This window comes from Aulonocara sp. 'chitande type north' Nkhata Bay, linkage group LG15, assembly GCF_057382095.1.
Source record: "Aulonocara sp. 'chitande type north' Nkhata Bay isolate Kocher_YH1m ecotype deep benthic linkage group LG15, A_spYH_male_GT1.1, whole genome shotgun sequence".
Classification (NCBI taxonomy): domain Eukaryota; kingdom Metazoa; phylum Chordata; class Actinopteri; order Cichliformes; family Cichlidae; genus Aulonocara; species Aulonocara sp. 'chitande type north' Nkhata Bay.
In genome coordinates, this window is record NC_141358.1 from 33,494,654 (window position 1) to 33,512,234 (window position 17,581).

Below are 17,581 nucleotides of genomic sequence, written 5' to 3' on the forward strand. Positions count from 1 at the left end.
GAGGGGGAGGTAACGAAGTTGACCCGGAAGGAGTCTGGCTTCACTCACATGTGGATGGCGTTTTAACGCCAGAGAACGTGTTTGTGTATTGAGATATACACGCGAGTGATGAACCTCTCAGTTTTCTTCAGTAGCAGGGAAACATTATCGCCAACACATCCCAGAGGCTGGTGTTTGCTGTAGCCCTCCACGAAAAGACATTTGAGAAGATGGAGAATTTAGTACTGAGTCTGTCATCACTAGGCACCATAGCGAGACATATTGACAAAAGTCACAGCCAGCTGAGCCAGTACCTAGCAAAGCAGGTAAGATTTGTTATTTCCTGAGCATATTATGATGGAATAATGTGTTTATGTTCACATTGAGACTCTGCATCGTTAACCTTTCCTTTACGTGTTAGCGATCACGACCCTGTAGATTACGTTCAGGCTCGGTAACCCACAGGATTTAATTATTTTGGGTTGATAGTAAAACGTGTGGCCCACGTGATGTCTCCTCAGATATGGAGCCAGCAGGACAGGCAGTGTATTCTGGATTGTTTGGCTCAGCTGCTGCTAGAAAAGGATTATACTCTACTGATTGCACGGCACTTGCGTCCTCTGACACTGGACCTGTTGGAGCGCAATGCTGAGAGGGTGAAAGCTGGAGGCAGCATCAACCATGACCTCCATGAGCGCCTGTGTGTGGCCCTCAGCAAGCTTCTCAGCATCAGTCCTGACGCACAAACGTAAGTGTTCTGAGAAAACTACTGGTGCTGACGTTTGTCTTATTAAATCCTGTGCTCATTAACCCAGTGCAGACCTAGAGACTCTTGATCTTCATTTGTGCTGTGACACTCTTACACAGTAAAGTAAACAGTGTATCCTGACTAACTCTCAGCACCTCTCCTCAAGGTTTGGTGCAAGGTACTTCGACAATGCCCCTCCGGTGTTTCAGAGGCTCTTCTTCACCAGTGAAGAGTCATCAGCTGTGCAGTATGGCCCCAGAAGGATGAAGCTGCGTGACCTAATGGGTGCCACTTTGCGTTTCCTCCAGAGTGATTGTGCCAAGTTCCGAATGCTCTGGGACTGGAGCCCCTGCATGTCCCTTCTCCTCACCAGTGATGTCATGGTGCGATGGTATGTGCCTGCGTCATGTTTAGACCTAGATATCATTAGATATAGATATTGGATTTTCAATATGGGGAAAAGCGTCCTGGAAAAAAACAAAAACGGGAAGCTTTTTTTAAGGAAATAAAGGTGGAGCCTTCTCCTGTCAGGACTGACTCGGCTGCACGCTCAGGTTGGTGGAGAAGAGCACTCTTTAGCTGGCTACTCCATCTGGCTTAGTTGTTTCAAAAGCTTTTGCTACAACGTAAAGTCATTAATAAATCATAATAAACAAAATCAACTAGTTGCAATACTTGCACATATTTAGTCACAGCTAGTGTTAAGTTCAAAAAGTTGACTTCAGATGTATTAAATTGATTTGAGTGCATAATGCTAAAGCATGGAGCCTGTCTTGATATAAGATATAAGTCATTCCACTCTCAATCCAAAATCCTGAGCCAGTATTCCAAATGAAAGCATTACTGGACGGACAAAAGATGCAAAACGAGAGAAAGAATGTTACCTTCTACATGTTAGCGTTTACCAAAGATATTATATTTGGATAGAAGCCCTTTGTAATCATCACAAATTGGTTAGTATCTATAATTTAATTGCATATTTTGTCATAGCAATTAACGTAGGATTATATTTACTTGAAGATTTAATCACAAAATGCTGTTAGACAAAGCCAAAAGTATGCTATCAGCACATTAGTGTTGCTATTCGAATCACTTTCTGGTTTAACTGCTCAAAATATTAACCAGTAATTTATAGCCAATGCTATTATATTTAACATTCAACATTTATTCTTTGTTTTGTACTTGACCTGCAAATTACAGTTAATGTCACTTGTCACTCTAACAGGTACACCGCCCACTGTTTAGCATTGGTCTCTCATATGACTGATAACCAGAAAACCATCTTCCTGAGGAAGGTGCTGACGAGTGATGAGATCCTACACATGAAAATGAAGTATGTACCGTGTGTTTGGTGTGGACACTTGACCCAGCCATTCGCATTCGCAGTCTAAATGTGTTATTGTAATGGGATGCTACTGTTACATACACACAAACACATATACTTGTATTATATAAATACATTTCACAATAAACAAAAATATAGGACACAGCCTTATAGTGTCATTGCTGTTATTTCTTTATTTTTTCCACATATTTATGCACATGTCTGAACTTATTTTATCAACAACAGTCATGAATTGTAAATCTGATATTGTGGCGCTACATGCCTTTACCATTGATGCTTCTTTAGGGGTTTGGAAGAAACTCAGCAGCTGGAGTTTGAGAAGGCCCTGGTTTTAGCCAATCAGGGCTATGTGACGTGGTGCCAAGAGAAGGCCAACAAGTTTACTAGAGGCCAGGTGGTATCAGAGGACTTGTCGCAGAATGTAGTGGCAGTCTGTGGTGTTGTGCTACCCAGGATAGTTCCTAGGCAGCCTGAACAGGTAGGTAATCTTTGCGATATATCTGTCTCTGCTTTTTTTTTTTTTTTTTTTCCTAATATTGGTTTCTACTTGTAGATTAATCAAAAGGATCTGGTGTTGGTTGACTCAACCTGCCGCAATCTGAGACGACTGGCATTGGCCGTGGCCTCCCAGAAACCTGTACTGCTCGAGGGTCCTATTGGATGCGGTAAAACTGCTTTGGTAGAGTTTATGGCTGCTGTCACCGGACATGCCAAAACTACGGAGATCCTCAAGGTGCAGCTTGGGGATCAAACTGACAGCAAGGTGAGAGACATAAAAGGAAAAAACATGTTGTTTCTTATGGTTCTATAGGAAGTGATGAAGCATTATATTTGACATTTAATATATAAAACAAACATTTTACAAACTGTCAGAATTGTAGGATTTGCAGGTTTGCACCCATATGTACTCAAATCAGAACGCCCTGGCCACTGTTGATGTAATATTCACAATATTTTGTTGATGTTGTGTTTTGTTTTGTTTTTTTGATGATATTTTGTTGAAGCACCTTGTTGTGATTTGGCACTGTATAAATAAAATTGAATTGAAGGTGTTTCTTCTAGTTTCACAAACTTTTTTTTGAGTTTTCTAATAACTCATTTAGTCTGAAGGCTGAACATTTCAAAATGTCCTTGTTTTATATCACAGGTGCTCCTGGGAATGTACCGTTGCACTGATATACCAGGGAAGTTTATATGGCAGCCTGGAACACTAACACAAGCCGTGTCTTCAGGCCAGTGGATCCTCTTGGAGGACATTGACCATGCTCCTCTGGATGTGGTGAGTAAATACCCTACCTTTTTAAATATGAATGAATTGAAAACTATGGACTGGTATTTATAAAGCATCCAAACAAAGTTCTCAAGATTACAAGTCCCATTTTACATTGGTAGTGTGTTTCATTCTGGCCCAGCATCCATGGGCAGTTGAGGATCACCTATTAACCTAACATGCATGTCTTTGGATTATGGGAGGAAGCTAGAGTACTCAGAGAAAAGCCACGCAGGAAAACATGCAAACTCTACATAGAAATTCTCTAGTCGGGGGTTTGAGCCATCAAGTTGTTGCTGTCAAGATGACACTGCTAACCGTTACACCACTGAGTTGTCACTGGCAAGGAAAAAACTAGCCCTAAAAAAGTTTTTTGTTTTTTTTTTTTTCCCTCTCTCAGATATCTGCGCTCCTCCCTTTGATGGAGAATAAAAAGCTGATGATTCCGGGGCGAGAAGACTGCATTGATGTTGCGCCTGGATTCCAATTTTTTGCAACCAGAAGGTCAGACTACAGCGATTTGTTAAGGGATATGAAATTCTGATATGACTACTGAACCTGTCACATGTGCTTTGTGACGCTGGGATGTGTAATCCTATGTACGGTTAATCATTTCAAACTGTATGTACAATTGAGATGTACTAAAGAGTAATGCATGTTTCAATGAACACTGGCCTGTCAGATTTTAGTAGCAAGTAACTTGTGTTTTGTGGACTGTAGGATGTATTGTAGTGGTGGAAGCTGGCACAGACCCCAGAACTCCCATGCAGTGCTGTTGGACAAGTACTGGACGAAGCTGCAAATGGGCAACATGACACGAGAAGAGCTGAAGAAGGTGATTGGGAGGGTTTTCATGTTTAACTTCACTGTGGTTTCAACAGTAGATTCCCTTTTTTTTGCAAAAATATGTGCCTGTATTCTAAAACAAGACATTAGCTTTAGTGTTACAATTAGTGTTTTATTTAACCAGTAAGGGAACTCCTCCTCTCCTTGTATAATGGTCCATCCCTTGGTATCTCCTTCACGCTCATGAAACCGTACTTGTTCTTAAAAGGACTTGCTGTGTCTAGAAGACGCACACAACTTTTTTTGATTGGATAGAGGGATGTCTTTAAAAATGTTTAATTAAAAACACCTAGCACCTTACCAAGGAGGAATTCAAGCAAGTTAAATCAGGCAGCAGCAAGCATCGTTTTTTTCCTTTTACTTATGAAGTTGCATGATATTCGGACACATGGAAGTCATAGGAGTCAAAGCCTGTATATTTTCATCGATTTGGATATTTAGAAACTTTGAGATGATCTTTTCTGCTGCAGTTAGGGACAAACTTAAGATTTCTGGTCAGCAAGTCAAAAATGATGTTTTTGCTACAGGGTTTTAATCCGTTTTTTTGCAGTATAAAAATCCTAAATCTTTTTTTTTTTTTCTCCATCGTGCATTCCTGCTGTAAGTTCTGTTGTATCTGTTTCAAGCTGATCCTATCCCTCGTGTATGTAGGTGCTCATTAGTAGATATCCGAGGCTGTCTGTGGTGTCAGACCATCTCCTGGAAATCTTCTGCCAGCTGACTGGGGAGAGACACTCTGAGCTGGACACAAACAGCCCTCCAATGCCTGACAACAGCCAGCAGCACAACTCTGACGACAAAAGCACACAGCTGAGGGCGCTTTCACTGAGGTGAGCCCCAGCTTGCTGCTCTCTCTTCTCCTTTTTCCTTTGTCTAACATTTAAATTCTAATCAACACATCAAATTGACCTGTGGCACTAAAAACATCAAATTCCACTGAATTTTATCCGCTGGTGACTAAGGCTGCCAGTTTTAATAACATCTATTATTAATTAAAGTACGCCGGTTGTTTAACATACTTAAAGGTACACAAACCAACTCACCCCAACCCGACAGCTGAAACAAAAAACTAGATGTTTCAATGATTGCAGCGCATCAAAACTGATTCTGGAACAGACAAAGCAGGCTAACATTAAGGTTCTGCAGTGGACTTCCCAAAGCCCCCAGTGTCTGTTGAAGGTGACATTTAACCAAATGTTAGTGGGTTATACTTCTGACCCAGTATGTTATACTTTTGACCATGTGTAGATCAGAGAAAATCCAAAATAAATGTAAACCTGTGCCACCCAGTTGTTGTTGTTGTTGTTTTTTGTTTTAAATCATTAAAGATCAATCACTGCATATAGGATCATGGGGTTTTGATATACGTTGTTTCTTGAACATCTGGCCTATAATCCACAAAAGCTGTATTGTCATCGCAGCCATTTGGGGCATACGCAGAACCATGACCATGGAATTTATGGTCTTAAATCTATCACATTATCCCCTCCATCCAGTCTGCAGTTCAGTCTTCATGTGATGAACTGGTTTTCAATAAACTCTTTGCTGCGATCCATAGTTTACTGATTAAAATGTCCTTAGAGCAGGAAACTGGAATCACAGATTAATCAGGTCACATCAGTGCATTTAAGTAAAAGCGGACTCACTAAAGTGCTCATTGAAATTTCTGTGTTCTTTCCACGTTCTTTTAGTTTGGTAGATGGGTGAAAATTTGTGATCCCGTGTCTGTTGTGACAACCAAAATCAGGTTAGAAAGATAAGAAGGCTAAAAAATATGTTCTGGATACTTCTCCATTATCACTCTACAGGGACCTGCTGAAATGGTGTGAGCGAATCAGCGTCAACTTTGACTGCACCTCGTCAGCTACAGCACAACATGTCTTCCTAGAGGTCAGTGAATTCAATTTATGAAAATGATCACATATGGATGTTTCATTCATACACATGCCAGACGATATTACCATAGAAACCAATACACGGTTGTAACCTCCAAGACTCATCCACGTATTTCAGAGCCAGCCTTGAAACACCTTTTATTTATTTATTTATTTATTATTTATTTTTTTTATGCAGTGACTATGAAAATGAGAATATATCATTTACTGTGTAGTAACTGAATCGTAGGATGTTGTTCGCAATAGACATTTTGGATAGTTTCGGCATGAAAGGGACACATGAGATGAACAAGAGTACTGGTGATCTTCCTACTCTGGCAGGACAAAATTGTCCCTGTTCCATAGCTATGTAGTTAGTTGTTTCTCTAACTGCTTGGCTAAAATCATAGGAACACAGTTAACTAGATCACTAACTACATGCGACATACGGTGGTGTGAAAACGTATTTGCCCCCTTCCTAATTTCCTCTTTCTTTTTTCTTTTTTTTTTATATGTTTGTAACACTGAGATGTTTTAGATCACGAAACAAATTTTGATATTAGAAAAAGATAAGGCAAGTAAATGTCTAAATGAGGGTGTTTTATCATTAAGGGGAAAAAAAGAAGAAAGAAACCTGTGTGGCCCTGTGTGGAAAAGGATTGCACCACCTTGTTTAATAATGAATTGGCTGTGATTAACCACATTTTTTATAAAGCGCTACTCTGTGAATTGAGTCATTTTCTGGTCTTTGTCTCCCTCAGGCTCTCGACTGCTTCACAGCCATGCTGTCTCATCCCGAAAGTAGACTGCGAATGGCTGAGATCATTGGAAGCAAACTGAACATCTCCAGAGAGAAGGTATTTGAGTGAACAGTTTTATGGTAAATGAAAGCAGTTTGAAGCATATGTTTCGGATTTGGATAGAGGACCATTCTGATGCCACTGAAATCCAATTTAACTGTAATCTTGGTTTTTAATTTGTGGCATCTGCTTTTTTCCAGGCCCAGCACTTCTGTCAGATGTATCAGCCTGGCATCTTGCTAACTGAGCTGGAGGCCTCAGTGGGCAGAGTGACTCTGATTCGGAAACAGACTGAAGCAGTTCAGCTGAGTGTGTAAGTGGGACATCCTACTCTGGCAAATCCTTTCTATGTTTCCACGATATAAAGTGCTGTGACAAAGTATTTACCTTTTCTGATTTATTTTTGTCATGTTTCAGGTCATTAAACTGACTTTAATATTAGATGTAGATGACTTCTAAAAACAGCAAGATGCTGTATGTAAATGATGATTTTATTTATCAAAGGAAAAAAATGCTTGTTATTCATTCGTTCCTACTCAGATTGGCTGGATGCGACTTTGACTTGTTTTCCATTACGATCGAGTACCACCTAATGTGTGTGGGGTGGTTATAGCAACATGGTCAAGTGTCCTGTGATGTAATTAGTCTGCGACTTGAACGCCATGACAAAGGTGGACTTCCAGGTGATGTTATACCTGCTCGGTCTGTGGCTTTCTGTGAAACTTGGGGACCACGGCGATTTCCCTGTTGCCAGGTTTCAAAAGTGGCGGTTTTGATTTTCATGAAGGAGATGCTTTCATGACTCATCAAGTGACTAGCTAATCCACTGATGTGATCATCCGAGGTTGCTCGGGGCCCCATTGGGATACGTACTAAAAAAGCTACCACCTAAGGGAAAACCGTGGTGAGCGACCAGAGTAGGTACAAATGGAAAAGTGACTGTAATCTCTCCAGGGTGTCTTGAGACTGGTCCGGGGGGACATGTCTAGAACACCTCACCTAGAAGGCACCCAGGAGCCATCCTTGTCAGATGCCCGAACTACCTCACCTGGCTCCTTTCGATGTGGATCAGCAGCTGCTCTACTCTGAGCCCCTCCTGGATGGCTGAGCTTCTCACCCTCAAAACTCAAAATTCCCACCGCTTGTACCACGGTGTTTTGGTTGCTACCCAGAGCTTAAGATCATAGGTGAAGGCAGGAACATAGATCGACCGGTAAATTGAGAGCTTTTTGATTTAGATTTTTTTTTTTAAATTCGCCTCTCTTTTCACCATAATGGACCGGTACAGGGTCCACATCACTGCAACCGCTGCATCAATCCATCTGTCAATCTCCCGCTCCCCTCACTCGTAAACAAGACCCAGAGATACTTAAACTCCACTGCATCAAGTGGAGGGGAGTTTAATTCATCCCTCATCCATAGTGGGTGATGCACCCTTTTCTGGCTGAGGACCATGGCCTCAGACTTGGAAGTGCTATTCACATTTCTGCCACTTCACACTCAAGCTGGAGGCCACCACCGTGAAGCCAGCACAACCACATCATCTGCGAAAAGTAGACAACCAAGTCGGCAATGCAAACCAGGCTCTTGCAACAGTTATATAAGGGCCGAATGCAAAAGTGTAATATTTTTGCATCCACGTGTTTATGTGGGTGAACATTAACTTCAATGTTGACACAAAAAGTGTTTTTGTTGTTTTTCTGCAATGTGCAAATATTAACTGTTAATGTGTTGTTTTAAACAGGGAGAACCACACATTTGCTGCTACACGACCATCTGCCGTGCTACTTGAACAACTGGCAGTGTGTGTGGCCAAGGGAGAGCCGGTTCTTCTGGTGGGGGAGACTGGAACTGGAAAGACCTCTACTGTACAACAACTAGCTAGAATCACAGGTGAGCTCAGGTTTGCGCAAAGATAAAACTTGGCTGTGGCTCACTGGTGGTTTGAACCCTCCCTCCCCCTGTCACTATGTCTTTAAACTCCAATTATCTCCATAAAGCTCTGTGAATGGTTCATCCTATTTGAAATATTTCCTTTTTGTTCAATCCAGGACACAGGCTGCGGGTTGTGAACATGAACCAGCAGAGTGATACCGCAGATCTGCTTGGAGGGTGAGTCACACAGCAACTGTGCATTAATTGCATAAAAATAATACTCTGTCACTAAAACTATATAGATAAGAACAGCAGTCAAGTGTTTGTGACAACTGGCAATGAGTCATTCACATTGTGGGAGCGACCGTGGCTCAGGGGGTTGGGAAGCTCATCTGTAACTGGAAGGTTGCCGGTTCGATCCCCCTGCTCTCTCTCTGTCCTGGTCATTGTGTCCTTGGGCAAGACACTTTACCCTACCACCTGCTGTTGTTGGCCAGAGGGGCCGATGGCGCGATATGGCAGCCTCGCTTCTGTCAGTCTACCCCAGGGCAGCTGTGGCTACAACTGTAGCTTGCCTCCACCAGTGAGTGAATGAATAGTGGAATTGTAAAGCGCTTTGGGTGCCTAGAAACGCGCTATATAAATGCAATCCATTATTATTATTATTATTATTATTGTTATTGTTATTGTTATTGTTATTATTATTGTTATTGCTTGGATAGCTCATTTCCCCTTCGTAAATGAAATCGTAATTTAAGAATGCAATATTTGTATTTACTCAGGTTATCGTTCTCTAATATTACATTTTTTTGAAGCTATGAAACATCCAAGTATTACAAATATGCTAAAAAAAAGTCACGAAGTGGACAAATGTTTTATCATAGCAATGTAAATAGCTGCAATTCACAACAACAGTCATCTGATTAAGTCCCTCCAGTAGTTTTTCTACTGATCCATGAAGACTACTGATAGTGTCTTTGCATTATGTATGATGAAGAGTAACCGGCTCTTGACTGGAGTTGTAGAGGCATCTCAAAGTCTATTAATGCACACCCTACAGTGTGTCCTAGATACATCATCAGTGATATAATGGGTTGTCACTGGGTCTTTCAGGACTTTCATGTTTATACATCCTCACCCTGATGACCTAGCTAGCGTGGTTAGTCCCCAGCTTGTGTCTAAATAAATTGTGTTGTCCATGGGTCCTGCCTTTTCACACATATCTTGATGGCCTCTCAGGTATATTGGTGATGTGCAAGATGGCTCTCTTGCTGTGCAGTCTGCTGATCTCAAGTAACTTGACGACCTAGTAGATAGACTGGCTAGCAAAACCTTGACAGCTGACATCAATGGAGTAGCTCCTCATACTTGGCCCTCTTCCTCTCAAATACCTCTCCAATGCATTCTTCTAAGGGTACAGTCAGTTCCAGCAGGGCCACCTGCCTCGATATGTCAGGCCTGGTTGTCACAACTACTGTGTCAGGGAATTCGAGCTGTCTCCTTAGGTTAGCCTTCCAACTGCCAGGCCTGAGCTGTTGTCAGAAGTCCTCTTGTATCCTGTTTCTTTTTTCTCTAGCCTTGACAAAAACAATAGTGCTTTGTTGCCTAGTGTAACCTGTTGAGAGATCTGCTGATATCTTCTGTAATAACTCAGCACCTAGTCAGGGTGCCACTAATAACATCCTTCTCCCAGAGCTAACAGCTTAACACATATGCTAATAATTTTCAGTTCTCTGCCAGGCCCCAGGAGGAAAGGTTGGTTAGGTTTGGGAGGGCATCGTTCACTGACTGAACCTTGATTTGATTTGGCCTTCCAATACTCCTGAACACAAGATGTTCTGGTCTATTGCCTGCGCCCATCTAGTCCATATTCCTTGCTTTTCATCCCAACCATCCTGCATCCTTCTCCCCCCATGCTTGGATTTCTTTCTGGGCTAACTGACATGTTGAGTTCTTGGGGTGCTGCCAGGTCCTGCCCATCCTACTGCAACTGTCCCCACCAGCTGTCTGTGTCACAGCCACTTGTCCACCTGATCAACACCCTCCTGAGCCCTCCACCTCCAGCTTTTCCTCACCTCTATGCTAGCCAAAGAGACTCTCTCTACAGCAACAGCACTTGCCTGAATATCCATGAATTCCTTCGAAAGGCTGCTTGCAGTGTTAGACTGCAGGAAAAAACCCAACCCACCTGTGCAGGATCTTGATAATCTTCTCAAAGGCCCCCACCACAATGATGGGACATGGTAAACCACCTGCTGATACATCCAGGCCTTTCCTCTTAATTGGCTTCCCAGGTATTGATTGAATTTGGACTTCTCCTAGTGCATATGTTGCCCTTCTACACAACTAGAGATCAGAACCTGGTTGTCATAAAGTCCATCTATACCCAGTTGATCAGGTGTTTGAGACCTTGATGGATCTATTTTATCCCAGGAGTCAATATTGTGATCACTGTCAGATTGTCCATGAAAGCCCTCATTGGGGGCCCAAAATGGGGCCAAGCATATTCATGGTCAAAATAAACAAAATCTCTGAGAGGGTACACCCAATGATTATTCCCTAATCTAGCCCATAGAAAGCAGATGTTACTGGTCCAGCCGTCTTTACTGTAACTGAAGCAGCTGTAATAGTCCAAAATTTGGTTTCTGATCTTGTCTTGAATATGTGTTGAACGAGTGTGCTTTCCACCAGTTTGTGTGAGACTGTCCCATGAGCATTGGCAAGGTCAAATCGCAGAACTGCAAGGTCAGCATTTCCCTCCTGGATAAGCTAAATGACATTTCCTGTCTGATCGATGATCTAATACCCATGGAGCGCTGAAGCAGTGTCGATATATGGATTGCTTAAAAGGGATTCTATGTATCTGGCAACAAAGCTAAAGTATATCTTCCCCTCAAAGTCGAGGAGTGAGGCGATTCCAAATTGTTCAGTGACATCTTCTTCATATTTCCACTGCTGTGCAACTTTTCCTATCCTCCAGCTAACCTTGATGGAGTCTGGGCCACTTGATGTAGACAATGTTTCCACTTGGACCTGGTGCTGAGGTACTTCTACTTGCCTTGACAACCTGCTTGACCTCTCTCAGGTTTGGCTTCTTGAAGTGGAATGTCACTATGGGTTATTGCAGGTTATCAAGGAAAAAACTGGATGGACCAGAGCTTAAATCAGTGTCATATTCTCAATACGAATGGATACATCAATCTTTTAGTTGTAGCAAAGAACAAAACCCAAATTGTGAAAATAAAAAAATAAATCTTTTCCACTGGTTTTAAGTCATTCTTTTGGTAACACTTTGGTGCCAAACTCTATTAAGTAGTAAAAAAACCCAAAACGTCCCAGTAATTTCTTTTGATGATTTCTTCTTAGCTTAAACTTTTTTCCTTTTTTTTTTTTTTTTCTTCTTTTAAATAACAGGTACAAGCCAGTGGACATAAAGCAGATCCTGCTCCCTCTGCGTGAGGCCTTCGAGGACCTGTTCTCCCAGACCTACTCGAGAAAGCAGAACCTGACCTTCCTCGGTCACGTGCAAACCTGCTTCAGAGGCAAGCGTTGGCAGGATCTGCTTAAACTCATGGACCACGTCTGCAAGTCTGCTCTCACTAAGGAGCTGCAAGAGAAATCAGATGGTAGTGCTCCAGAATTACTAGATGGTTACACCGGCTGTGTTAGAGTAAAACACTGACGTTTTCCTGCGTGTTTGTGTCCGTGCAGCTGCTTTGTTGCAGGAGCAGTGGGAGGCACTGGCTTCAAAACTTAATCAGACCCAGCAGCAGATTAGGGCCTGTGAGACAGCCATGGTCTTTGCCTTTGTGGAGGTAAAGACTTAAAAAAATAACCACACATATGTTCGGGGATCAGAGCGTGGTAACCCTTACCTGTGTGTGTTTTGCTTTATAGGGAACATTAGCTCAGGCAGTGAAGAAGGGCCACTGGATCCTGCTGGATGAGATCAACTTGGCAGCAGCAGAGACCCTCGAGTGTCTGAGTGGACTTCTTGAGGGCAACACCAGATCTCTAGTACTGCTGGATCGTGGAGACACCGGTGAGGACTGCCATTACCTTGCCCCCTTTTGAAAGCCTTCATTAAATACTTCCAAAGTTAGAACTCTGTAATTTTTTGTTTGTTTTTTTTGAGTAGAGCCCCTAGTACGCCACCCAGACTTCCGGCTTTTTGCCTGTATGAACCCAGCTACTGATGTTGGGAAGAGGAACCTGCCTCTGGGCCTCAGAAACAGGTGAGACTATGCAGCGCTGCAGACTACGCAAGAAGCTTTATGCCACAGGCATAATGCTCGACTGATCGAAAAGTATTTGTTTTTATATATTATATGTATATTTCTATACAAATATTTTTAAATCTAAGTAAGCATGTGTATGTTTTTGATCAAATGTTCTATTTTCCTTCCTTTATTATACAAGAATTAATTCCAAAATGGGAACAATGCTTCATTTCTAAACCTCTGTATGTTTCGCTTAGGTTTACTGAGCTGTATGTGGAGGAGCTGGAGAATGAAGCTGACCTGAGGATCCTGATTTCAGATTACCTCAAGTGCTTAAATCCACATCGAAGTGTCATCAGTGGCATTATAAGGTTGGCTCTTATAAATGCTTGAACTTTTAAAAGATCGTTTTTTTAAAGACGTTGCTGAACGAGTGTATTTCTTTTGTACACCATCCAACAATATACCTTCTTTGTTGATGCTATATGCAGCCTGATGCATTGTAGACTCGAATAGGTAGAGCGTAGTTTCAAGAGCGTGTTTGCCTTTTGTGTTTTTGATGCAGTCATCAAACAAACATCCTTACTCATTTTGGGTTAGTTAATTGCATCATAATCAAACTGCCATAGATGCTTGCGTTACAAGCTTGCTGTTACATTTTATTGTTGTTTTTTCACCCTCGGCTTCTGACACTTTTAGCTTTAGGATAGGATATATATGTAAGTGTGTGTGAGCTGTAGGTTTACACTACCTTTTGAATGGCTTATTTGTCAAATGTATTTCTTTGCAGCTTTTATCTGACAGTACGAAAGGAAGCAAGCTCACGTCTGGTGGATGGAAGGGGCCACAGACCCCACTACAGTCTGCGGACTCTGTGCAGGGCCCTGAAGTATGTGGCGCTAAACCCCTGTAACAACGTGCAGCGCTCACTTTATGAGGTGGGAACCAGATCTCTTATTTATAAGTAGTCATATTGAGAATGGTCAGTTTTGTTTAATGCCCTGTGTTTTTTAATCATTATTGTTATTATTTTAGTATTTGAAGGTTTGATGTTTTTGTACTTGTTATACCTGTTCTTCAACTGCGTCTTGTGTGCAGGGGTTCTGCCTGAGCTTCCTCACTCAGCTGGACAGAAGCTCCCACCCTGTGGTCCAGAAACTGGTGTGTCAGCACATCCTGATGGGAAACACAAAGTGTCTGAAACAAGTAAGATCTTATCAGAGGTGCTTTAAAAAAAATGATGAGAAAACCCCAAAAAGTGTGTGTGTATGCATAAAACAATCTTAGATGAAGATACCACAAACCAAAGACGTTATCACTTTCAACACACTTCATATGTGCTCTTTCTCTTTTCTAATAAGCTTTCAATGTGAAAAATGTTTCATTTTTCAGCATGAGCTAAAATGGATTTTAAAGTTCTGAAAAGTGACTTGTTGTAGCTCAGGAGGTAGAGCAGACCATCTACTAAGTAGAAGCTTTGTGGTTCGATCCCTAATACAAGACGTGCATGCCAAATATCTTTGGGCAAGATATGAACGTGTGAATGTTAGATAGATGTAGCACTCAAAGCAAAAAGTGCTTGTGTGAATGGCTGAATGAGGCAAGTTGTATAAAACACTTTGAGTGCTCAGAGTAGAAACGTGCTATCATTTACCAGTTTAGGGCGAAGTGATACGGAGGCATAATTATATGCAACCTTTCTGTAAAATGTTTGTGCACTGTGTTTCCTACAGTCCATCCCGGCACCCTCAGGCCGACCCTGTGTTGAAATGGAAGGCTATTGGGTTTCCCAGGGGGAGATGGAACCAGGTCTCGACCCCAGCTACATTCTCACTCCCTCAGTCAAGCTGAACCTTCGCGACCTTGCCAGAGTGGTGTCTGCAGGGTGAGCTATCACCCAATCTGACCCCTTGTACAATGTTCCCCCCTGAATCAATGGTTTCATCTATAAATCTCTAGATATTCATGTTGACAGAGCTAATTCAGGCCCTTCAGTAAATGATGCACCAGAGTGCATCAGGACAAATCTGTGGTTGGACTGAATTGCCCTGCAGTCAGTGGCCTACCAAACAGGAGGCTTTGATGTTTTTATAACAGTGGAAAGAAAGAGCTGTGATTCAGCCATCAGCTTTCCTGTGTTTCTCCAAAGCGATACATTTGTCTATTCCTTTCTGCTCCTACGCAACATTAACATGCCAGACTTAAATGTGAATGGTGAGGACATCACTTCTTACTTTTAGAATTTTGGGGCCAGTGCATATCACAACTATAAAGATTTTTGAGTTGAAAATCATACCAGTTTGTTACAGGCTTTAAATGTGAACAATATGTGTGCAACAGGAGGCGGCCAGTAGTTGGTAGTGTTGCCTCACAGCACAAAGTTCCTGAGTCTGACTCCATCTTCTTCAATGTATTCTGTTGTCACAAACAGAAAAGGTTCAAAGCATTTTGTTTGGTTTTGTTTATAACTCAGAGGTCCTTCACCACTTAGCTGCTCTTAAGGTTAATTTCATACAGTCAGGAAATAACGTCACGAATGTTGCTTTGGCTTTACAGGACTCACCCAGTGCTGATCCAGGGAGAGACATCTGTGGGGAAGACCAGTTTGATCAGGTGGCTCGCTGCTGCCACCGGGAACCAGTGTGTGAGAATCAACAACCATGAGCACACCGATGTCCAGGAGTACATTGGCTGTTACTCATCAGATGACCGGGGCAAGCTGGTGTTTAAAGAGGGTATGAGCATTTAAAATAGTGTTACAAGACTCCTGGGGCTTTTCTCTAGGGAATCAGCTTTTTCATGCTCCCCGTGCCTGCATGGTTTTTGTCTAGTTACTCAAGCTTCCTCGTGCAGTCCAAACATATGCATGTAGGGTTAAATGGGGATTCTTAATTGGCAGAGAATATGGGACAGAAGGAGCTTAAAGTGAGCAGAATAAATCACTGTATAGTTAAATGCGACTTGTAATGGTCAGTAAGACTAGGAAAGATAAACGCCTATCGACTCTGTTCCCTGTCCCAATGGCAGTGTTTTGTGCAAAGAAAAATAAGAAGCTGCATTATGTTGTCCTGTAAAGAGTAACTCACAGCAATGAAGAGCGAAGCAGTCATGTGACTTGCAAAAGAGGAAAAAAAAATCAATGCATTGAAAACTTGAAAGGTTTTCTCTGTATGTAAATACCCAGTTTTTTAAGTAAGGCTTAATAAAATGAAGTGTGAACGAAAAACAAACAACATTTAGTTTCATAATTTAAAACTATATTTATTGTAAAATGGAAGAAAGGTAACAGATGTTGAAATTGAGACATTTATATACTTCGTCATTTTGAATCTGATGGAAGCAACATGTAAAAGGGAAAAAAACTGAAACGAGGTAACAAAAGACTGTAAATTTGTGCAACACGTGTGAGGTTGGACTGTATCCAGAGGCTTACTATAGATCTTCCCTCAAGACCTCCTCTGAAAAAGCTGAATAATGTAAATAAAAATCAAGACTTTCTATTTCACAAAGCATCCAAACCATTTGGGAAACTGTCAGAGAATAAAAATTGCTAATAAATGAGAATCACAGTTAATTACCTTAACTGCTAATGTGAAGTAGCTCGGCCCCAGTCCACATGGCTAATTTTATTTGTCTTTGATTAAGGCGTTCTTATTGATGCTATGAGGAAAGGCTACTGGATCATCCTAGATGAGCTGAACCTGGCCCCCACTGATGTTCTGGAGGCCCTCAACAGATTGTTGGACGACAACAGAGAACTCTTTATGGCTGAAACTCAGGAAGTCATCAGTGCTCACCCCAGGTTCATGCTGTTTGCTACCCAGAATCCCCCTGGTCTCTACGGTGGTAGAAAGGTATAGCATTCCTTTAGCTTAGGAAGATGGATAAAGTAGCTGTGAAGTGAAATATTATTTGGATAGAAATCATGAAGATTTTACATGATCATAAAGGTACGGACAGGCCTTTTTATGAAAACACACACAAAAAAGTTGGCAGAACGTGTGTATTCATCATACATATATATATTCTATGCAACACTATCTAGGTGCTCTCCAGGGCTTTTAGGAATCGCTTTGTGGAGCTACACTTTGATGAGCTTCCCAGTGCAGAGCTGGAGATCATCCTTCATCAGAGGTGCAGCCTTCCCCCATCTTACTGCACCAAGCTAGTGAAAGTCATGCAAGACCTTCAGGTAAGTGTTGCACTGTCTCTCGCGTCTACTCGTATCTTTCTATTACTTGCCTGTTCTCGTTGATCCTGACTAATTGTTCTACAGTCCTTGCGCAAAGGATCCTCAGTGTTTGCAGGCAAACAGGGCTTCATCACCCTTAGAGATCTTTTCCGTTGGGCGGACCGCTACAGGCTGGAGGAACAGGCAGAGGCCTCTCGGGACTGGCTGCAGCATTTAGCAGATGATGGTGAGGCTCATTAAACAACCCATTAAATCACTTCCACACAGAGACCCTAAATTGAAATTTTCACTCCCCGACAGGGTATATGCTTCTGGCAGGACGTGTGAGAAAACCTGAAGAAGAGGTCATCATCCTGTCCATCCTGGAGAAGCACTTCAAACGAACGGTGAACCCGGAATATCTGTTCTCTCAGAAACAGGTTGCCAGCCAGT

General features: G+C 42.0%; 1 protein-coding gene across 2 annotated transcripts in view; it reads left to right on the forward strand.

Annotated features, from left to right (window-relative positions):
* The first annotated feature begins 21 nt into the window (after positions 1 to 21).
* The window catches only part of mdn1 (midasin AAA ATPase 1), a 60,566-nt gene continuing 43,006 nt past the window's right edge, over positions 22 to 17,581 (forward strand). For both annotated transcript variants that reach the window (XM_086262979.1, XM_086262980.1), the window contains exons 1-28: positions 22 to 305; positions 501 to 727; positions 894 to 1,118; positions 1,953 to 2,060; positions 2,358 to 2,550; positions 2,626 to 2,835; positions 3,220 to 3,351; positions 3,743 to 3,846; positions 4,063 to 4,177; positions 4,840 to 5,018; positions 5,997 to 6,078; positions 6,824 to 6,919; positions 7,063 to 7,175; positions 8,607 to 8,755; positions 8,914 to 8,974; positions 12,152 to 12,363; positions 12,449 to 12,552; positions 12,635 to 12,779; positions 12,876 to 12,972; positions 13,215 to 13,328; positions 13,748 to 13,895; positions 14,056 to 14,163; positions 14,691 to 14,842; positions 15,514 to 15,692; positions 16,603 to 16,811; positions 17,003 to 17,149; positions 17,234 to 17,375; positions 17,450 to 17,581. The exon at positions 17,450 to 17,581 is cut by the window's right edge and continues 3 nt beyond it. In XM_086262979.1, the coding sequence (XP_086119105.1) occupies positions 210 to 305; positions 501 to 727; positions 894 to 1,118; positions 1,953 to 2,060; positions 2,358 to 2,550; positions 2,626 to 2,835; positions 3,220 to 3,351; positions 3,743 to 3,846; positions 4,063 to 4,177; positions 4,840 to 5,018; positions 5,997 to 6,078; positions 6,824 to 6,919; positions 7,063 to 7,175; positions 8,607 to 8,755; positions 8,914 to 8,974; positions 12,152 to 12,363; positions 12,449 to 12,552; positions 12,635 to 12,779; positions 12,876 to 12,972; positions 13,215 to 13,328; positions 13,748 to 13,895; positions 14,056 to 14,163; positions 14,691 to 14,842; positions 15,514 to 15,692; positions 16,603 to 16,811; positions 17,003 to 17,149; positions 17,234 to 17,375; positions 17,450 to 17,581 (3,979 nt within the window). In that variant the 5' untranslated portion in view covers positions 22 to 209. The remainder of the gene's footprint in view (positions 306 to 500; positions 728 to 893; positions 1,119 to 1,952; positions 2,061 to 2,357; positions 2,551 to 2,625; positions 2,836 to 3,219; positions 3,352 to 3,742; positions 3,847 to 4,062; positions 4,178 to 4,839; positions 5,019 to 5,996; positions 6,079 to 6,823; positions 6,920 to 7,062; positions 7,176 to 8,606; positions 8,756 to 8,913; positions 8,975 to 12,151; positions 12,364 to 12,448; positions 12,553 to 12,634; positions 12,780 to 12,875; positions 12,973 to 13,214; positions 13,329 to 13,747; positions 13,896 to 14,055; positions 14,164 to 14,690; positions 14,843 to 15,513; positions 15,693 to 16,602; positions 16,812 to 17,002; positions 17,150 to 17,233; positions 17,376 to 17,449) is intronic.